The sequence below is a fragment of the Mastigoproctus giganteus genome, chromosome 8 (genome assembly GCF_048544385.1).
Source record: "Mastigoproctus giganteus isolate SK-2022 chromosome 8, ASM4854438v1, whole genome shotgun sequence".
In the NCBI taxonomy this organism is placed as follows: domain Eukaryota; kingdom Metazoa; phylum Arthropoda; class Arachnida; order Uropygi; family Thelyphonidae; genus Mastigoproctus; species Mastigoproctus giganteus.
Window position 1 is genome coordinate 78,295,351 of NC_143582.1, and position 23,578 is coordinate 78,318,928.

Sequence of the window (23,578 nt, forward strand, 5' to 3'; positions counted from 1 at the left end):
TGAATTTTACTAGCAGGGATAAGGGAGTGAATGTCCTCTTGTATAAGGCAATGGTCAGGGCACACCTTGAGTACTGTATACAGGTCTAGAGGCCTCATTTTAGGAAAGATGTAGAGCTGCTGGAACAAGTACAGAGAAGGGCAAGGAGATTGAGTGGTGGAACAAAGGGTTGACGTTACCAAGAAAGGTTTAAATTCTCAAATTGCAGCTTTTAGGGACTAGGTACCTGCGAGGTGATCTAATTGAGGTGTGTATAAGGCTTTGAATGGTTTGAGCAAGCTCAATGCTAATGGTATTCTTCCTATTGCTCAGATTACTCACCCGAGAGAACATAAATTCAAATTGAGGAAAGATAATTGTAGAATAGATGTGCAGAACTTTGCCATTAGCCAGCGGGTGTTTGATAGTTGGAACAAACTTCCATCTGTTGTAGTAGAGGTCAACAACTTAAATAAGTTCAAGGCAGAACTGGACAAACATTTGGAGTGAATGGATGGGTGAAATGGGAGTTTATATATATATATATTTTTTTGGCTGATGCTATATAAGCTTGCTTTCTTGTATCATATGCCTCTACTAATGCTAACCATTACCTCATACAGCAGAATAATTGCCTCCTTATACCTGCTGGCAAAATTCTTGTATATCATTGACTAAACTCAATGAGCTTACCTAACCACCTGTCTGTACTGCTCGGAGAACTTCATATCTGGCTGCACAGTTGTCTCCAGTTCTTTTCATTCTCCATTGCCCTGTGTGTGTGGTATCACACAGCTGGTATGTTAATCTGGGATTACTGTTAACCATTAACTAACTTGAATTTGTCAACATTAAACTTTAATTGCCACTTTGCAGCCTGTCTGCCTGATTTTTCTGGATTTGGTAGCAAGAGCATACCCTGCAAGAATGGCCATATTTAATAATCAGGTCCATGACTCTGCTGGTGGCTCTCCTATGGTTATGATAGTTTTGTCACCAATGTTTACTCATATATGCTCATACTATATGATCAGTAGTGTAGCCATTTAAGCCTTAGAAATGTCAAGAGCAGCTACTTGGGTTTCACCAAATTTTTTCATAAAATTTGCCCAAAGTTGAATAACATAAGCCAGGTATATTACCAGTGGATCAGCACTGAAGAATTCCATGTTGGTGATCATTGATCAGATTAGCAATAGCATTAGTAGAATCATATGATGCAAGAAAGCGAGCTTATGCGACATCAGCCAAAAAAAAAAAAAAAAAACCCTCCCATTTCACCCCTCCGTTCATTCCAAATGCCTGTCCAGCTCAGTCTTAAATTTATTTAGGCTATTAGCATCCACAACGAAAGATGGACACCTGCTCCACCAATATACTACCCACTGCCTAAAGGCAAATTTCCACAAGTCTATTCTTCAACTATCTTGTCCTCAATTTGAAACTGTGCCTCCTCAGGTTCTTAGTATGAGTAAGACGAAGAATCCCATAATCATTCAGCTTGCTCAACCCATTCAAGATCTTGTACACCTTAATCAGATTACTTCACAGGTGCCTACTCTCCAGGCACTGCAATTTGCAGAACTTAAGGCTTTTTTTGGTAAGAGCACCCCTTTGTTCCCCTCACCAATCTTGTTGCCCTTCTTTGTACTTATTCTAGCAACCCTACATCCTTCCTAAAATGAGACCTCCAGACCTGTACACAGTACTCTAGGTGTGGCCTGACCATTGCCTTGTATAATGGGATAATCACCTCCCTGTCCCTGCTAGCAAAATTCTTATATATCATTGACAAGACCCCATGACCTGCTTTGGCCGCCTGTCTGCACTGCTCAGCGAACTTCATTTTTGACTGCACAATTACCCCCAGGTCTTTTTCACTTTCCACTTACCTCAGTATAGTACTACACCAAAGCTCGCCACCAAAGTACTACACCAAAGTTCTGCCTACACCAAAGCTCGCAACAGTTGTAAAGCAGTTATTAACCAGTCCAAACTAGAGTTTGAACAGGCTAAGAGTAGAAAACTTGCTTCTTGCCCTAATGGTAGCCGAGCATTCTGGTCTCTTGCCAAAGCTATTGGCCGCAACTTTTGCCCATCTTTGCTCCCACCTCTGTCCAAACCAGATGGTTCTGTTGCCACTTCAGCCAAGGATAAAGCTGACCTGCTAGCATCCCATTTTTCTTCCAGCTCATGTATTAATGATCTTGGTAAAACACCTCCCACCATTCCCAACACGCTCCATTCAATGCCTCCTGTGGTCTTCTGTCAAAAGGATATCAGAAGGATTTTGATGAATCTTGATGCTAAGAAAGCTCCAGGTCCTGATGGTATTTCTCCACTTGTTCTCAAAACCTGTGCTCCTGAACTTACTCCTATTCTTTGCCGCCTTTTTTCACTTTCTTATTCCAAAGGTGTTTTTCCTTCTGCTTGGAAATTTGCTCATATCCAGCCAGTTCCTAAAAAGGGTGACAAATCCCTCCCATCCAATTATCGTCCCATTGCAATTACTTCTACTCTTTCTAAAGTAATGGAGAAATCAATTAACCGCCAACTCTTAAACTACCTAGAAACCTTCCGTCTGATCAACGATCACCAGTATGGATTCCGTCAGTGTCGATCCACTGGAGATATTCTGGTTTATGTTACCCATTTATGGACTAATTCAATGGAAAGGTTTGGTGAAACACAAGTAGTTGCTCTTGACATCTCAAAGGCTTTTGATCGTATTTGGCATAAAGGTCTTCTAAACAAGCTTCCATCTTATGGTTTGCCAACTGTTTTTAGTAATTGGTTATCCAGTTTTCTCTCTGATCGCTCACTGAGGGTGATGGTAGATCTCTCTGTCTTCTAACTTCTCCACTAATGCAGGTGTCCCCCAAGGTTCAGTTCTTTCCCCCACTCTTTTCCTCTTGTATATCAATGACCTTCTTCCATTGACTGGAAATCCTATCCATAGTTTTGCCAATGATAGCACATTGCATTCCACTTTCCATTTTGAGAAACCTTGTCCTGCTCAATCAGCTTCAACTTCTCGAAAATCTGCTACCAATTCCTTAAATGCCGATCTTCAGGTAATTCTCCAGTGGGGCAAAGACAACTTAGTTGATTTCAACCCTTCTAAAACTCAGTCTTGTCTTATATCTCGCAAAAAGGATTCTTCTACTCCTATGCTTATCTTTAGTGACACTCCGATTTCTAGGCAAAATGATATCTCTTTTGGGGATTACCCTGACTTCTAATCTCTCTTGGCACAAGCACATTACAAATATTGCTTCCTCTGCATCTAAAAAACTTTGTTTTCTCTTTCGCTCTCGGCGTTACTTTTCTTCCAAACAGCTGCTCACTCTGTATAAATCGCAAATTCGCCCTGCCATGGAATATCGTTCCCATATCTGGGGTGGTGCCCCCAAAACCTCTCTCCGGCTTCTTGATTCCATTCAGAAGAGGGCAGTTAGACAAGACCCCATGACCTGCTTTATTTCTAATCTCTAACAGAGTCTCTCCACTCGCTTTCTCATAGACGCACTGTTTCTGCTGCATGCCTCTTCTACAGATACTTCCATGGGTACTGTTCTTCTGAATTGGCTTCTATAATTCCTGCTCTCTCTTTCAAAGTAATCCGAACACGTGCCGCCACCAGCCAACATCCATTTACTGTCCAACTTCAAACCCACAGAACCAACTTTTCATCTTCCTCATTTATTCATTCAACTGCCGTTTTCTGGAACAACCTTCCTTCATACGTATTTCCTGAAAATTACAATCTACAGAAGTTCAAGTCCAATGTCAACAAATATCTTCTTTCGTCTTCTTAACCTCAAACTCAAGCACGGTACTAAGTACTATAGGTTCTAATACCTCTCGTGTTTGGGGTTCACATAAAAAAAAAAAAAAAAAAACACAGTTGCTATGTTTCTCTTTGGATATTGTTACCCATATGTAGTACTTTGCATTTGTCAATGTTAAACTTCAGTTGCCACTTATCAGCCCATTTTCCCAACTTATCTAGATACAGTTGGAGTAGCATACTATCTTTACTGTCGTTAAAAACCCTGCCAAACTTTGTATCTTCTACAAACTTAGACATTAAACCTGATATACCTAAATCAATGTCATTGATAAATATACAAAACAACAATGGGAACTCTGGGTAACTCCATTGATAACATTTGTCCACGAAGAGCAGTGTACCCCTCTCTGTCCTCTGGTGCCTCCGTAGGCAGGTGGGCAGGAGCAGCAGTGCATGGTACACACGTCTTGATTAGACCAGGGTTCGAACCCGAGACCATCAAATACGGAGGATGCGGAAAGGTCAGGGAACGACCACCCCATATCCCAGAGCAATATGGCCTTAGTTGCTAATGCTCCTAAAAACCAAACAACAACAAGAATTATGTCATCTCCCACTCAACCATCCCTTTATCCATTGTAACAACTTACCCTTAATGCCATACCTCTCCAATTTGTTACAGCAGTCTTCCATGTGCAACAGTATCAAAAGCTTTCCGGAAATCCAAGTATATGATATCAAAATTATTTTTGGCATTCAGTTCCTTTGTTACCACATCATAGTATCCAATCAAATTGGTCAGACAAGACCTCCCTTTAACAAACCCATGCTGTGTCTTTTCTATTACTGCAGTCTTGATTAGATGATCCTGCAATGCTTCTTTAACTAGTGATTCCATTATTTTCCCTGGTACACACGTTAAACTAACAGCTCTGTAGTTACTTGTGTCACCTTTTGAACCTCCTTTGTGGATTGGTGATACATTTGCACACCTCCAGTCCACGGGGACCGCCACTGAGTCCAAGGAAGTTCTCATAATTATGGCTAAGGGTTTGCTTACTTCTTTAGCTACCTCCTTTAATATAACTGGATAGATCCCGTTCACCCCAGGTGCCTTCCTTATGTTTAACTTCATAATTTCTCCTCCACTTTGCTGCTCTCAGTTATTACAAAATCAGTAGTTCCCTGTTAGTCTTTGATAAACTTCTGGCACTTCCCTCATTGAATAACTCCTCGTGTGAATGTAGATGCAAAATGCTCCTTCAGTTTATTAGCTACCTGAGCACGATCATCAATAGTCAACCCATCTATGTTAAGTGCTCCAATCTGATTCACCCCTAGAGTTTACATAAGTAAAGAACTCTTTGCTGTTTTTCTTTGCGTCGTTTTCCAGGGCACCTCTGTAGCTGGGTGGGCAGGAGCAGCAGTGCATAGCACATGCTTCTTGATTAAACCGGGGTTCGAGCCCATGACCACCAAATATGGAGGATGCAGAAAGGTCAGGGAATGACCACCGCATATCCCTGGAGCAATATGGCCTTAGTTGCTAATGCTCCTAAAAACCAAATAACAACAGCAGCATCGTTTTCCAAAGATTTCTTGTAATCTGCCTTCCCCTACCTAACCTCCTTTGTAACTTGATTACAGACTAGTGTATACCTGCCATAAGCTTCTGTGTCACCCGGTACTTTATATGCATTCCATACATTCTTCTTTTCTGCCACTAGCCTCATTAATTCATCTGACATCCATTTAAGCCTAAACTTTGAACAGCATTTCTTAGTTGGAATGAAACTAGCCTCCAAAATTAGTCCCTGAAGGCTTCCCATTTAGAATTCAACGTTTGTAACATCATCAGTTGATCCCACTGTACAGAATTTAAAAATTCTCTGAGACCTCTGTTGTCACCTTTATGAAAGCAAAAGCCCTTCCCTTTAGCCTTGATGGTAGTTACATCTTTAAGTAATTCCCACATCAATACCTTGTGATCACTGTCACTCAGTGGTTCCTTTATTTGCAAATTCTTAATGCATGAATAATAACTGCTGATAATCAGATCAAGAGTATTACTCCCTCTGGTTGCCTCTCAAACATGTTGCTGTAGAAAACAATCATCCAATAAATCCACAAAAGTTTCGATAGTGTGAGAGTGACCAACCACAAGTTCCAGTCAATATCTGGAAAGTTAAAATCCCCATTATAAGACATTCTGATTTACTGGCCCACTCTTATTTCTCTGCATAATTGCTTTATAGTCATCAGATTCATTAAGCCTATAACACACACCTACTCTCATTTTTCCTTTCCCAATGCTATTTCACACCAAACAGACTCAACACTGCATTGTCCCCCAAAATCAATTGGATGCACTTCCTTAGATTTTTTGTGTTTCTTAACTAACAGCATAACCGCTCCTCCATTTCTGGCCCTTCTACCCTTCCTGTAAACATTGTACTCCCCAAATTCCAATTCTGCACTGCTTATATCTGTGTGATACCACGTCTCTGATATCCCAACAATATATGCCTTTGATGTCTTGACTAGCACTTCAAGCTCATCAAATTTATTCACTATTCTCCTAGTATTGGTGTACATGTGTGTGGGGGGGGGGATGGTATTTTTGTGGTGTTTTCTTTTTATTATTATTATTTTATTTGTATTTATTTTCCCCCTATTCACCCTTCCCACTTTAACACCTGACTTGTTTGATTCTCAGAAAATCCTAGACTCAAAGGGGGTCACAATATTATAAGTATTCTTCCTCTGGACTGGCTGATGTTTAGAATGACAGACAAACTCATAAGTGTAGAATATAACAATATTTATTGGCATTTCTTACATAAAAAAACTTGCAACAACATCTAACTGAATACAATAATTAGTGGGAACTTGTTATACTGCTAGCGATTAAATGTGTTTATATCTTGTAATCAAAGTCAACCTTTTTATCAAAAGAACTACCAAATTCTAATACATATGTATATCATTGTGTCTCTTCATGTTGTTCTACATAGGTTCCAGTAGGTCCGGGTATTTATTACCTCTCACAACACATAATCTGTCTCTTTACTCCTTAACAGTCCATGTAAGTCAATAAACAACTATCAGCCAATGAACAGACAAATATAATTCATTAAGTGTCCGTTTCCCAAAATTATTAGGAAATACATATATTCAATCAAGAACCTTTCCTTGTTTCCAAAATTATTAGGAAATACATATATTCAATAAAGAACCTTTCCTTGTAGCCAGGTCAACAGTCAACAATAAGCAACCAAATTAATTAGTTACCTTTCTGTTCAATTAATCCACAATTCCTTAATTAGTGCTAGACGCTCATTTAATTGTCTACCTGTTTAATCAATTTCTACCCAAATAAGATATACTCACAATAAATCAACATTCACAATAATTCAAAGTTCAACTTTTACTTCCACACTAGTTAGTAATCCATTACCCAATTTGTTAACCATTCTTTGTTACTTATTTGATCATTTCTTTCAAATCTAATATTAAGACAGAACTTCACTTCCAACTACAGATTAACTTACTCTTTAATTGCATTACTCTGATCCCCTCTACTAAATTGAATTATCTCTCTTTAAGTATTACAATCGTGTATATATATGTGTGTTATTACTTTGGCATTCTCTCCTAAAATGTATAGCGTTCTCCTAGAGTCCTTTTCATTACTAAGTTAGTTTTTTTTTTTTTTTCAGTACTTATTCTAGCACTTACACAATGGGCTGGCATTCCTCCCTGCTCGGTCTCCCTTCCTATCTGCTCGGGGCGTGGACTGGAAGGCGAAAGGTTGCTCATCCGGGGAACACAGTAATCTATCCCGGGTTTCCCTACCGGGTACTGCACTGCTGTAGTTAATACAGGATCCTATCCCCTTTCTTGGTCTGCGTTGCATCCAAGGACTGAGATACCTTCCGGGTCGGCCAGTCGCTCAACAGCTCAATTGAGTAAATTGCTTCTAGGACTCTCTGTGGGCGTTCCTCCTTTCTTCCTCCATAGACTGCATTAGCTTCTTCAAGGGAACATTCCTTTCGACTCTAGACTTTCACAAAGTTCTTATAACAAATTCTCCCACTACGGCTTCCATCTATCCCAGGACTGCAGCCACCACCCAAACTCGACCACGACTCTGTCACGGATACCTTCGCAAACCTCTCTCTTGGTTCCCTTCAAAATTCCATCCCCTTTTTCCTCTGGCCAATTGTTGACATCCACATCCCTTCCCTCGTGATTCCCATTCGTCTCCTCTCCTCTTCCGTGGGCGTGTCTTCCATCCTTTATGCGAGAACTTCCGTTTGTCCAGCAATTTCTGGAACTTTCTAGAAGGTAAAACGGAAGTTCCGTCAACTAAGAAGTTTCCAGATCTTCCTTGTGACCTCACACCCCCACCCACTACTATGTCGCCCTGCACCTGCCATTAGATGCACCATGAAATTTTTAAGAGTGCACTTCCGTACTCAGTGCCCTTTCTATTGAGTACTGCCCCTTTCTTAATTGGGATTTGTTTCGGTCTATTTCAATTAACGACTCACTTAAGGAATCCTTTACAAACGAGAGATATAACTAAAGCTGGGAGTGTCTGGAATAAACTTTCAAATTCCATTGTTTCCTAACACACGGTATTTGAACTGAAAGCTGACTGTTTAAACTACAATTAACTCTCCCAATATTAAAAAACTTTATTAAATATTTGTAAGGATGGGTCCTTACACATGCAAGTATACATGAACCTGTTCCTATTCTTAGTTACCTAACACAGCCCATGTATTTACTTGTTCCCCTATGACTCCCAGCAGTCCTGGAAATATCCATTACTTTGCTTTCAAGGCTGCTGTTCATTCTAATAGAAGCAGTGCAGGAATCACTTTTGCCTCTGCCTGCAGCCACAGTTAACCTTTTAGTCTGTGTCATCATCATCATCATCCATTTTCAATCCACTGCAGGATGAAGGCCTCTCCAGCAATTTTCCAGTTCCTTTTGTTTTGTGCAATGGCCATCCATTTACTACCCACAAACTCATGAATTTCATCTATCCATCTCCATCATTGTCTTCCAGGTTTCGTTCTCCCCTTGGGTACCATTCTGTTATTTTCTTAGTCCATCTGTCATCATGTCTTTGAGCTATGTGTCCTGCCCAAGACTATTTTAGTTCTTTAGTTTCGATAAGAATGTTCTTTACTTGAGTTTGTTGCCTAATCCATGTGTTTCTCTTCTTATCTAATAGTCTGATTCCCAATATAATTCGTTTCATTTTTCACTGTGTTTTTCTCAGTTTCTCTTCCATTCTTTTGGTGAGTGCCCAAGTTTCACTTCCATAAGTCATGGTGGGGAGTATACATTGGTTCATTATTTTATGTTTCAGATATACTGGGATATTGCTCTTCAGTATGCAAGTATATTTCCTGAATGCTATCCATCCAAAATTTATTCTTCTCTTGACTTGAATTATGCCTTCTCTGCTATTTATAAGTACACCATTGCTATTCTTCATTTTCAGTATCATTTGTCTTTCTGTATTACTCTTTGATTTAAGTCCTTTGTTTTCCCTTAATGCTTTTCTTGTGTTAAATCTTCTTATGTCCTCTCTGAGTCTCTTTCTAATGGCTTTGCATAACTGAGTATACTCAATTTTCTCCTTATCAGTGTTTATCTTGCTCTTCATTTGTTGCCTTCGGTTCATCATAACAAGTGTCATGTGTAGTCTGTGTATCCCTCCCCCCCAAGCTAGCAGTTTTCTTACCCACCTAACACTGCCTCGATAGCATCTGCAAATATTCTTGCACTGTTTCTATTTAAGTGTACCCCATCCCTGTAGAAGCAGTCTCTCCTGTCAACAAGCACAGACCAGGCTGAAAAAAATTCTACTGGTTGAGCCTTGCATAGTCTCTCCAGGGCCAAATTGGTCAACAAGCCTCTTATCATAATACTCCGTCCTATTGTGTCTGGGCAGAATTGCAGACACTTTCACGTTTAGCCCCAACTCGCGACTTTTTTTTTTTTTTTTTTTCAACATTGACCTGTATTTGTTGAGTAAATCTGCAGATCTCTTAATGTCATTAGTTCCTACGTGTACATCATCACCTTTTGTGCCTTTAAAAGATGATATCTGCTCTACAACATCATCAACTTTTGCCCCTGGCAGACATACCCTGGTCCAGTTCCACCATTCCTTCTTGAATAGCATATTCCATGTCTCCCTAATAATAGAGTCACCAACAATAACTAGTTCCTTTGGGACGAGCACATTCTGCCTTGGAGATTGCTGCTGTTTTGCCTGATGCACAGGGATGAGCTCAGTCGTTGAGCTGGGCAGCTGAGAGTTTGATGGGCCCCTCATTAATTTCCTCAAGCTCTCATAGACACCCATCAGAATGCTGAGTTGGCACCTAATTTCTTGACACTCTAGACACCTGGCACACACACACAAAGGCATCCTCCTTGACTAGATCATGTCCTGTTTTAGAAAGGTCGGCAAACATTTCACACTTCGCTCATTTTTTGAGACTGTGATGCATTGGAGAATCTCCCCCTTTGTGTCTCCCGAGTCACAACTAGTCTGTGATCTTTGCTTCACAGCTCTAGTCTGGGTCATGATTTCCGTTTAATTACAATTTAATTAACAATGAATTTGAATAAGATTAATATTATTTTTGATTAATTGATAATACTATAATAAGGTAACAGATTCCTAATACAGTGCTTCATATTACGCTATCTAGTTTTACTTTATACCTTACACTATCAGTTCGAGATATATATACACGTTAAGCTATTTCTTATCGACTACAATATGGCGGCTAGTTGAACAATATTGGTGCCATCACCGGGAATCGTAACTTCCAAAAATCACTAGTTAAATTCAAAATTAGCAGTTAATGAATGCTACTAAACCTGTTTAATATCTCTATAAAACACAATGTACTATGTTAATTAATGAAGAATATGGTAAAAATTAAAAATTCTTATCTGTTTACAGCAGCCAAAAATCCACCGACTGTTCTCTTCCACGACCCGAGCACCCTCCCAGATAGAAGGTATCGAGGTAGTTTGAGATTTGGCAGTTGATGGAGTTCTTCATTACTTTGAAAAGAGCAGAGGGAGAGAACTTGCCACTCTCTTTTAGGAACTGGAAATAAGCAAATTTCCTAGTATGAAAAAAAAAAAAAAAAAAAAAACAGCAGTGGAATAAGAATGTGTAAAAAGGCAACACAGACATGAGCAAGCTCAGGAGTGAAGGCTTTGGGAACAAGTGAAGAAATGCTCTCTGGACCTGGAACTTTTTTAGTAACAAGGTTGTTCAGCTTTTTTTGATATCTTTCTGTTGGAACACAGAAGGATTTTAGAATGAAGATTGTCCAGGTGGGTTTGTTTAAGCTATTCTATTGGCATTATATTCAGATAATTTCAATTTCCATGTGGTTGGAGTTTTTTGTTTTAATTTGATGATATGGCTGATTTCTGGGATCCATGAAATTCTATCAGGGCATGATGGACAGTCTTAGTATCTTGCAACTGAAGAAGTCTATCTGGAGAGAATGTGTACTGTGAAGTCAGAGTCACAGTCTGATAATATTTCGCATGCAATGGAGAATAATGTGGGGCATGTGTGGATATAGCAAGTAAGGAACTTCAGCAAGGTTAGCTTTTTTCGTAGTTCTCTTTTTAGAAATGTTGAATTCCTTGGTACCAAAGTGGCACATTATTATGAGCTGATGATGTGACTGGAAGTAATTGTATTTTTCTTGTTAAATGGGAATGGTAAAGACAAGATCAAGTAAGTGTTGCCCTCTTGTCAGCACACTGTTTAAAGTCAATGGATTTGAAGATTGCACTTAGCTTTCTCTTTAGTGGTGCAATGATAGGAAGCAAGTAAAAATCGCTGCCAATCTTGTATATTCAGGATACTGGTTCAAGCGAGTAAGTGTGTGAGAATGGAGAGTGCATGGGAATGTCCAATAAGTGTAGATTTTTTAAACTGTACATGAATATATATATATATAAAAAATAACTAAAAGAAAATAAAAAATAAAAAAAAATAAGAAAATTTTTTTTTTTTTTACATTCTAGTAAGTTAAGTTGTTTAAATGTGTGTGCATGCCAGGTCACCTATGTAAACTTGTGGTGACTGAGTGAATGCTTGAGATTAGTATTACACTGGTGTTCAAAGAAAGTGCATCACCTAGGGATTTCACATCTCTAACCCTTTTTCATGATGGTATGTTACGTTAATGACTATCATCTCAAGTAGAAATATAAACAAAAGATATTTATTTATAGTTAAGGCAAAGTAAGTAATATTTGACAGGTGCTCTCAAAATATTCCAAAATGAGCATTTGCACCTTTTATACAACAATTTTGGTAAACACGAAAATTATGGCTGAAATGTTATCAGAAACCTTCAATTTGCTTCAGTTTATCATTTTAAATGGAAAACAATGAAAAATATTTAGTTGAACTGCCTCTGGCCCTGATGACAGCAGCACACTGCCGAGGCATTGAAAGATCAATTTCTGAAGATAATTAACTGATAGTTTGTGGTTCCAAACACGAATTATGGTTTCCTGAACTTCACAAAGGGTCTTTGGTTTCTTTCTGAAAACTGTAGATTCCACACAATGCCAACTGTTCTCTGTAGGATTCAGGTCCAGGCTGTTTCCTGGTCAGCTAACAGTTGTAATGGGCCGTTCTTCCAACCATTTTTTCACCTGTAACAAATGTAAACACATTACTGTTGAACATCTTATGCAGAAATGAAGCTTAAATAACTACAAAAGTGCCTACTTACACTTTTCGCCCGATGACAAGGAGCAGAGTCTTCCTCAAAGATTCAGTTACTTGATTTACGAGTTCCCAAGTTTACGAGTTTTTCCTCTCCCAAGTATCAAGTATCAACAAAATCGAAAATATCAACATTAATTGCAAAAATTGAATGTTAAACATTCATAAATACCGCATTCCAAACCACGTGCATAGCTATACAATACAGTGTACCCCGCTACGATATTAATCAGTTCCAGAGACACCACAGTATCGTTAAAATACCGTAATGTGAACCCAATAACACATTGTTTTTTGGTAATTCGTTTCCAGATCTCGGAAGTTGAAATTTTCGCTGTATAACTAAGCTATTTATCTCTCTAAAATGTCATCTTTAAGGTCATGAGCACGACCTTAAGGTCATATAAAAGATCGTGAGCATGTTTGTAAATTGTATTAGTTACCAATTCAAATCATTAAAATGCACTTTCATTGTTATCATATGTTCTGTTATATACGCCTTTGTGATATTTTTCTAAAGCAAATTTCAGGAGGTCACGACCATAAAACAATAAAAACGATTTGCATTTTCCGGTTTATTGGGCTTTTCTGTTACTGCAAGCAATTATAAACGGGTAGTAAACTCTGTCTTCTTGCATTTGCGAAAATACCGATAACTGGAATTGTGTGTTTTTTTTTACGTTATTATGGTGAAATGTGTTTCTCCTTTACTGAAATCTTCAATCGTATAAAAAACATAAATAAATTTTCAGAATCTTCTCTTCATTCCTTTTTTTTTTTTAAGCTTTGTAAACTTGTTACTCCACACGAATCGTGTTAGTTGCAATTTGTGTGTGCTGTTAAAAAATGCTTATGCATGCAATTGTGAAATTTATAATTAAAAGAGAAGATTATCTTGGAAACAAACGCCTCTTGAAACATTTCTGAAGATGACTCCTTGTGCTATGAGTGCCGAGCCAATAATGAGTGATCAACGAGTGTGCATTTAGTCAATGATGATGAAGAAAAAACATTCTTTAACATTTGTAAGGCATATATAATTTCTCTATTATTATAATTTGCTTGATTTTACAGGCTACATTTTAATTTCTTTCTATAATTCAATCATTGTTTAAACATAAACTAATTATCTAACTAATTTCATTGTTGAGAATGTAACCCTTATTTTTAACCTTTACGGTTAAAAATAGGGGTTACATTCTCAACCCCTATTCTCAGCTCGTAAAGCAGTAAAAATACCCGCTTTACAAGCGTGCTGTAGGAACAAATTAACTTGTAAAGTCGAACTACCTGTATATACTATGTAGGTACTGAATATGTATATAAACATAACACTATACAGTGGGCCATAAGGCTAAAATAACTTATAAAGACTAAGATAGCCTGTGTAGGTGTACATTGCCATGCCCAGGAAATAAACATATAATTAGTAATAATATATAATATAGAATACAATAATGAATATGTAGCCAATTATTGATCTGTAGAAACATTGAAAGGAACTTTTTCAAGGGTTAACCCCTTTCAATATATCCCACCAATAATTAGCAGAGCTACCTGTTTCTGATTGCCATCTGCCTGTTTAATTAGGTCTAATTAATAAACATAAAGTCTGTTTGGTTAATAATTTAAATTTAACAGCAAACAGGCAAGATAACAGCTAGCCTGACAAGATAACTACGAAATGAATATATAGAAAATAGTAGGCCAACATAATTTCCACAACTCAAATTGAAAATTATTGTCCTGATAGCTGTCCATAGTTAGGTAGCACCTATGTCCCATCTAGTTGAATGGTGATGAATTCAACAGGGCAGCTGCTTGAGAGAATGTAGTGTAATGTTTTGTCAATTAGTTTGCCTCTAAACATATGTTAAAAAAAGTGTAGTAGTCTGTGTTTGACAAGTGTGCCGGTGAACTGAGTACATGTAGAGTGTGTTGTTCTGACAGCTCCCTCCCTTATTTAGACCATGCATGGGCAATCAAAAAACCCCTGCCTTGCTAATATAATGTCCTTCTTCCCTTGAGGCATGGTGTGGGATGTGTGGATATTGGCTTCAGCTAGCCTGCCCAGTATGGGATTTAAAACAAGTACTTTCATTTACTGCACAATCTCCTTTCCCACATAGGACACCCTGGCCCTACGACTTTACTTCCCTTCCGTACTTGTTCCACTCTCACCTCTCATCGAAACCTTTTTGCCTGGTAGACTCTATAAAACTTTCTCAGCTCCTCCCATTATGAAGGCTGGGCTTCTTCCATAGGGCTCCCTATCTGTACCCTCTAATTTCTGTTTTCCAGATGGGAGTCCTCCTCTAATCAGACTTCTTTTCTTCATGTGTTCTATCTCACTTCAACTGTATCCCTCTACATTCCTTTTAAATAAAACTTTTTTTTTTTTTTTGTTAAGTGGCCTTTTCTGGCAGCTTTAGTGATACCAGAGAACCTTTCACACCCTACAACCTGGCCCACCATCTTGTGGTGAAGAATGGGCAGGGGGGGATGGTTCCCCGGGGACCAGTGACTAAGTGGCCAGAGGGACAATATACCTATACCAACACTACACTACACTACAAGACTGTACTAAAACTTGCACTATCCTTGCCCCTTACAGAATTTGTACTGTGACACAGAGTATACAACACAGTTGGGGGAACCCCTAGTGCATCTTGACAGAAACACTATGCCCACATTGTTTACTGTATTGAGAGATGAAGAGTGTCATGTCAGTCAGTAGTGCTATCACTAGATGTGGTTGCTAGAAGGCTGTCATATAAGTTGGGATGGACTGTACTTGAACACATGAAGGCATTCACTAATTGTATAAGGATGGAGGAGTATATGAATGAGAAGGCAGAGTGAAAGATTATTGTCACCTAACCTCTTCAATTCTCACTTGCAATTGAGTTCATGAGAATCCTGGTCAGATTGTACAGATCAGTGAGTTTTGGAGTGGCTCTAATTAGATTTCTGCAAGGCACAGTACATCTAAATTATGTGAAAGAGTTTTCTAACACTTTAGAACGTCATCCTGAATGTGTAGTTCATAGCCTATCATGATTTATTCTGTAATCTTGGAGGGGAAGGCAGTTTGTGATATTGAAATCAGCTTAGGGAGGTCAGATTCCTGGGAGATTATATGAATGGAGTTTAAATGTATATGAATTTGCACTGGGACACTATGATCCATAGAGTGTCTGTTGGCTCATGGGATTCTTGTGTTAGGTTCCATTATTGATTGGCAGGCTTGCAAAACGTTTAGTCCTCTGATTATTGACCGCTGCTCTACAAGGTATGATCGGAAAGCTAGATGAATGATCTTCTAATTATTGAATGCATAATGGTTGCTAAAAGAGTGTGAGTCGGCCTTACAATGATATTTCTAACATATAGATACCAATTTTTAATTTGCTGTTAGACATCAATTTATCAGAAAGCTGATGTAAGTGAACACTTACTTTTTTTGCATTTTTCACATGCATAGAAAATGATGAATTCAAACAATATGCGACATTATTCATTGTAAATTTGGAAAGTCAGTTGTAGAAATACATAAAATGCTTGAATTTATTTAAGATGTCAACTTCTACAATGTCAGATAAGTTTGTTCCAGCAACCAACCACCCTCTGGCTAAAGGAAAATTTTCACACATCTATTCTACAACTGTTTTTCCTCAATTTGAATTTATGCCTCCCCCTGCGATTAATTTGGGCAAGAGGAAGAATCCCATCAGCATTGAACATGCTCAAACCATTGAAGGCCTTATACACTTCAGCCAGATCACCTCGCAGGTGCCTAGTCTCCAGACACTATAATTTGCAAAACTTAAGCCTATCTTTGTAAGAGCAACCCTTTGTTCCATTCACTAATCTTGTTGTCCTTCTCTATACTCGTTCCAGCAGCTCTACATCCTTCCTAAAATGTGGCCTCTAGACCTGTATACAGTACTCAAGGTGTGGCCTGGCCATTGACATTTTGGCATTGGGCTGAGTGAATGCCAAGTTTGCCCCATGAGTTCTCATTTAAGATCAAAGACAAGAGTCCTTGGGTGCCTCCGTAGCCAGGTGGGAAGGAGCAGCAGCAGTGCATAGCACATGCTTCTTGATTAGACCGGGGTTCGAGCCCATGACCACCAAATACGGAGGATGCGGAAATGTTAGGGAATGACCACCGCATATCCCGGAGCAGTATGGCCTTAGTTGCTAATGCTCCTAAAAACCAAATAACAACAAAAAGAGTCCTTATTTTATCTGAGTTGTTTGAGCAAGCTCTATCAGATTATATATTTTTAACAAAAATAATAAGCGATAAGTCTTGGATGTGACCCAGGCACCGAATTCAGTTTTCCTGGTGGGAAGCAGTATTGTCACTAAGGCCAAAAAAAGGCATGTCAGTCAAAATCACATAAAGGTGTGGCAGTAAAGTACCCAGATTGTTGCAAAGTGAAGAAGCTCATAAATGATTTTATTTTTATTCAAAGTAATCATCACCACCTGATTGAATGCATTAAGTACACCATTTTAAAAGTGTCCGAAAAGAGTCAGCAAAGGCATCCAAAGAGATAATGTTCTGTTCCACGGTTATGTTTTTCTCTATGTCTTCAACTCAACACCTTGAAATCTTTCCTTTGAGGACAGATTTCATCTTGGGAAAGAGAGAGAATTCTGGTGGTGGTGCTAGATCTGGAGAATGATTAAGTTGGATGATTGATCTGTACGGTGCCATGTTTTTTTTTTTTCAGAAATGTTTTTACAACAAGTGCTATTTGGTTTGGTGTATTGTCGTTCAACCAGAACCAGCTGTCTTTCTCTTGAAATTGTGGTCTCACCCAGGAAATGCACTTCAATAGTCGTTGAAGTACCTGTACATAGAGCACAGCATCGACTCTCTCTCTCTCTCCAGGTACAAATTCCTTGTTACCTTGTTAATCACACCCTGTTTGTGATACAAACAGGGCATGGTTACCAGCCTAGGATCAGCATTGTCGTGATCCTGGATTTCTGTAAAAGAAACGTTTTGGGCCTTGGTGATGATTTTGAAGTCCACTGCATGCTCTGATGCTTTGTCTCTGGGTCTTACTGAAACACTCATCTCAGTGACAACAGAGTCGAGTAAATTAGGATTGTTTTAATGTTCATGAAGTCTTCGCATGATGATACTCTCATTGCTTCTACTCATCTGTGAGGCTGTGCGACACAAATTTTGCACAGACTTTCCTTTTTCCTAAATTCCATGCAGAATTTGACGAATTGTTTCCTTATTCATATTAAACTAATCATCCATCATTCTGAGGGTGAAACACAATTTCCCAACCTTTGCAACTTTGACCTCATTTAGAGAGGTTGACAGATGCCCATTTCTTGGATCATCGCAAACATCCTCACATCTGTCTTTGAACTGCTTATACTATTGAAATACATTGGTATGACTCGATGTTTCATCACCATAAACAGTTTTTAGCATGTCATACATTTCTGTTGCAGATTTTTCCAGTTTAAATCAAAATTTGATATTCCTTTATTCTCCATTGCAAAATTGTGACACATATCATTAATGCTACTAACAAAATCACGCCTACTGGACAATCTCTGTTCCACCATCTGCTTGAGGAAGGTTTAACTGCAGCATACCACTTATATATTTTCCAACTTGTTGAAATTGATCACAACAGCACCAGTGTGGGGTCGTCATTCATCACCATAAACATTTTTTCATCACCATAAATGAATGTCATTTCATTTATGGTGATGAAAAAATTTCATCACCTCTTATGAATGTCATTGTTGATTGCATTTTTTGATGAGGAAAATTGTTATTAAAATTCATTCCATGGGGTTTCACTATTAATGCTGTCTGCTGTCAAGAAATTTAAAAAATGGTTGCAAGGTGCAATCTGGCATAAACCACCAGAAAAAACTTCTTGGCTGTGAGTTATATGGTACTGCCTGGCACTCAGTATGAGGCCAATTTTTAATTGGCAAAAATATTCCCCTCCTGCTGCACCTACCTTATTTTTCAGATATGGCATCATGCAACTTTTGGCTATTACTAAAATTAAAATAGGACGTGGAAGGAAAATAATATGTTGAGTAAGAAATGAAATCGACCATGAATGACAATCTAAAAGGCTTAAAAAAAAAAAAAAATGTTTTGATCAGTGGCAGGCACTCTCTAGAAAATGTGAGGTTGTAGAAGGAGATTTTAGTCAATGTAAACATTTTTCCTTGAATAAAATTATTTATTATTTTTGCAAAGTGCATCAAACTTCTTTACCAAACATTGTATATGATGATTTTGTTTGCTTCTTGGGTTTGGAGTGGTAGGTCCATTTAGGTGCCCAAAAAAGGGTCTGATTTTGATTTTTGATGCCTCTTGACGATTGAGCTTTATTTAATGAACATGCCTGTTTTTTTTTTTTTTTTTAAAAGTTAGTTACACCATTGTGTATGCAGTGAATGGTAAGGGTTCTGTATATTTATTTATTTTTTGAGACCATTTTGTTCTTCAATTCTATCACAATCAGTAATGCAAAGTGAAGGGACAAAACCATACTGATAGAAATTGAACTTCTATTTGCCACCTCAAGATATTTTTATTTATGTAGTGCACTTTGTTAAGCCCGAATTCACTGGATCATCAATGATGAATGTTTGTGTTCTCTAGTTCTATCATCCTTATCACACACGAGCATGTCTAAAAAATGCTCAATGTTTGTTAATTTGTACACTTCATTAAAGTAATTTTTGACAATTGAATTTTTATTTATAGTATCCTGACTTCCATCATGCATTGTTACAAAGGGGTGGTATGTTGGTAAAATCAAATAGAAGTTCTCACAGTAGTGATTCTTCTTCGGCTTATTCTGGATCAGACACTATGCAGTCTGTTCAGTCTTCCCTTGAAGATCAAGAGGTGGATCTTTCTGGATTGATAGAAGGCGTAGTGGACTCAGATGAAGAAGAGGAACTTGCCGATGCTATGGATGTAAGTTTTATTTTTGTTTTGGATACATCCATATAGCAAATTATTTCATTATATAATGAAGAGATAACAACTCTTTGTTAAATTAATTTAGATAAATTTATCAGTTCTATAATTGCTGCGCCAAGTAACATTCCTCTTCAATAAATTAACAGTAGTGATACCCAATTTGTATATGTTTTAACCAGTAAATGAAATTTTTTCACAACAGCATTTATTTAACTTGTCCTTAGCTTTTTACTGTTTTTTTTTTTTTGAGAGGGTAGGTTACTGATACGTTACTTTTAAAACATAATGACTAAAGTGTTCATATAAAATTTTTAACATGTCCATTTATTCATTGGGATACACAGGCAGGGAGTTCTTTTCCTGCACCCCTTGAATGAAGAATAAATAAATATGTTTATTTAGTTTGAAAGAATTATATGTGTAGATGATTCATGACTCTACACTGTAACTTCAGGGGATGACTTCCAAGGACATACTGAGTGAAAAATGTTGTATAAATGGTTACAGAAATATGGATAAGGGGGAAAGCTGAAGTGATTTTTTTTCCTTTATAACGTTATATGTGTTTGGTTATATATGATTTGCACAACATCATGAAGGCAATGATTGTTTGAGTTTGAGAAGAAATACTTCCGTGTTTATTTCAAAATGAACAGTATTTGTCATTGATATTTACAGTTGAAAGCAAGCTTGCAACTCTGGGAAATGCTAAGGTATCAGACTGTTGTGAAAAACGAGACATAATTATCTCAGAGTAGCTTGTTTGTTTGTTATTTGGTTTTTAGGAGCATTAGCAACTAAGGCCATATTGCTCAGGGGATATGCAGTGGTCATTCCCTGACTTTTCTGCATCCTCTGTATTTGGTGGTCACGGGTTCAAACCCCGGTCTAATTAAGAAGCGTGTGCTATGCACTGCTGCTCCTACCCACCTGGCTACGGAGACAGTTTCAATTCAGTGTTGTGTTGAAGACAGGGGCCCACTCCTTTGAGATTCCTTGTTCTGCTAAGTTTGTTGGAGTCCATTGACAGCTCCAGTTTGCATGTCGATGTTCAGCGGTTGAGTTTGCAGTTAGTGAGTGTCTGGTACGGGGTCCAGGGATTGGCAATCAGGTGGAATGCTGCAGTTGTCTTGTCCAGTTCTGTTTGTGAGTCATGGGACCAGAGTCTTCCAGAGTCTTGAATTGTTGGGGTTGCTGCACCATGGTTATCTGTTCCTGATATTGTCTTTGTATGGTACTTTTGGCTGTGCAATTCCGTCGCCATTTAGTGTTGGGATGCCGGCCAGAGTCGGGAGATCACTAGTTCTTATGGAGGTGGCAGGGACCTTTGTCGTGAAAATTGGTCCTGAGCAAATTGGGTGAATGCCCTGTAGTATTCTTCTTCCTATATTATTAGGTGTTCCTTGTTTCGGAGTAGGGAGTGGATCTTTGTGACCAGCTGGCATCGCAGGTCTTCATAGATTTGACAGTCGTGTATGAGGTGTTCCCATGATTCCTCTTGCCCGCAGGAGCATTGCGGTGTTTCCAAGATTCCAAAGTCAAAGTTTTTTTTCCTGTAAGAGCCATGTCCAGTCAGGAGATACGTAGCATGTAGTCCAGGTGAAAACCAAGCCGGAGGATGCGGATATACTAGATTAATCTCGGGGATGAATTTTTTGGTAAGTGTGCCTTTTGTAAAGGCTGACCATCTGTCCTCCTAGGATTGTTTCAGGAATGTCATGAGTCGTGCCTTTTCCAGTTTCTTGTTGCTTATTGGGTCTGTAGTGAAGCCAATGCAAGTGGTTGTTCTCCCTTTTGACAGTTTTTTTCAACTGTCAATCATCCACTGCGGGCTGCTTTTTCAGCAGCCCTCAGTGGACAGTTTCCAGGTCTGGGGGAAGAGGACCTGGAGCGCATGGGTGCTGATTGTACAACATGCTCTAGTGATTGTTAACAGAATTGTTTCCAGCTTGCATCTATTCACTACTGTAGTTACCTTTTTATACCATGCACCAGCTGTGTAGGCCAGTACTGGGACGAAGAAGGCCTTGTAAAAGAGGGAGAGCATTTTCCTTTTCAAGCCCCAGTCCCTCCGGGTAACCCTAGCAATAAGTGCAGAAAATTTTCTTATCTTGGTTCGTCGATAGCAGAGGTATGGTGTGTAGGAGAGATTCTTGTCCAGAACCAAACCAAGGTATTTGGGTTCAGATTTGAGCTTTATGGTTGTCCCTCCGACCTTGATTTGTGGGGGCCTTCTTTGATCTAGAGAGCCTTTTAGGAGAATTGAGCTTGTCTTCTCTCGCAAGATGTTGAGGAAATTTTGTCTGACCCATTCTTGTAGGGTGAAAATAGCTTGATTTTCCGTGGTATCCATTTGGGCCCTGCTGTCAGATGCAAGCATCAGGACCAGGTTATCTGCATATGCCTGGGTTCTAATGCCCTGAAGGTCAAGGTTAAGAAAATCATCCAGGACCAGGTTCCTGAGGAGAGGCCCTAGGAACAGACCCCCTGTAGACTGGTTTGGGAAGACGGCAGTATGGGGCAGTAACAGGGCACTAACCAGGTATATGAGCTCTCCGGATTATTTTAACTCCCTATGGTGGGCCAGAATCCTGGAAAGGATTCTGGCCCACCATAGGGAGTTAAAGACTCCAGCGAAGTCGATGGATATAACTAGGAAATATTTGCGGTCACAGTTTTTGGCCACTTCGGTGATATTTTCAAGTGCATTGACAATGGACTGCCCTTTCTGTAATCCATATTGGTTCGGTGATGGGAGTCCAGATTCCTGATAGTGTATTAGGTAGGTATTAGGTATGTTGAGGGTCTGACGGCACCTGGGATTTCTGCCATCTCTGCATATGTTCTCTGTATCGGACAAGCCAGAGATTTAAAAGTGTGTGTGGAGTATGTAGTACGTTGTGCCCATTGTTTGTCCAGCCTGTTAGTTGCCGGCCCCCCAGTGAGACCCAATGTTACCAATTCCTGCCACAGGGAGGCCAGCCGGGTGTTACCAATATTTGTACTCTGGCGGGTCCTGCCACTTATTTCCTGGGGTTTCAGTGGCTAGGACCAAAAAAAAAAAAAATTGCAGTTGAAATTAGTGATACTTTTAACAAGTTAGTATTAATAGTATGTGACGTGGGGCTGTGCGGTAAAAGTGAGTTTTAAAAACCAAATAGGTTCGAGCAAGAATTTTGATGTTCTCTTAATTTTGATGTGTGGGGCTAAACGCTGCGCTGTGCAAGGCAAAAGTTTGTGGGGAGGCTGAAGACCAGGGGGGGGGGGAAGAAATTGGAAGTAAGGGGCCGACAGAATAGATGGCCAATGTAGGCAGTGAGGCATGCCCATGCCTCACCAGAGTGAAAAAATCGGGGAGGGGAAGAGAGGAGAGGCAAGCCTCTCCTCCCCTCCTCAGGAGTTTGGAAAGAAAGGTCTGCTCAAGAAAGTGCAGATTTGAGTTGCAAATTGGCTGTCCCAGCGGGAGAGTGCCGCCGTATATTGTTTCCATCAGTTTGCAAGCCCTGAAAAGCTCGCCGTTGAGTCTCATCCAGGTGGGACACTAATAGGGGGTTAAGTCTGGGATGTCATCTTTCCAGACTGCATATAGTCTGGGTCCTATTTTCTGGTCATTATCTTGGGGTCATAATCAAGTCTACTGGACGTCGACATGGGGATTTATCACTTCCATGATGTTTACTAGTCCTTTTGTTGTTATGTAGTGGATCTATGCTGCAAGGTCTTGTGGCAGCGTTCCTTTGTTCTGATGTCATGACTATTTAAAGGTGTTTTTTGCTTCCATTGACGGTAATTATGCCTCTTGTGGTTAGACAATATATTGTCACTTGTCTTTTTCCAGTGCATTTTGTGGTCAGTCCAAGGTCTGTATAGTTGGCTCCTCTGTCGTCTCGCTGCTATTTGCATGTTTGGTTTGGTTTGGTTTGGTTTGGTTTGGTTTGTCTCATTCCGCTAAGGTCTTCTCTATATGGCGGTTAGTGTTTGGCGCCTGGTAAATAATACCTGGGCAAAATCAGTT

General features: G+C 39.2%; 1 protein-coding gene across 2 annotated transcripts in view; it reads left to right on the plus strand.

Moving 5' to 3' along the window:
- LOC150081655 (rap guanine nucleotide exchange factor 2-like) overlaps positions 1 to 23,578 on the plus strand; it is a 900,618-nt gene that overhangs the window by 500,205 nt on the left and 376,835 nt on the right. For both annotated transcript variants that reach the window (XM_090380578.1, XM_090380579.1), the window contains exon 4: positions 19,342 to 19,557. In XM_090380578.1, coding sequence (XP_090236704.1) covers positions 19,342 to 19,557 — 216 coding nt within the window. The remainder of the gene's footprint in view (positions 1 to 19,341; positions 19,558 to 23,578) is intronic.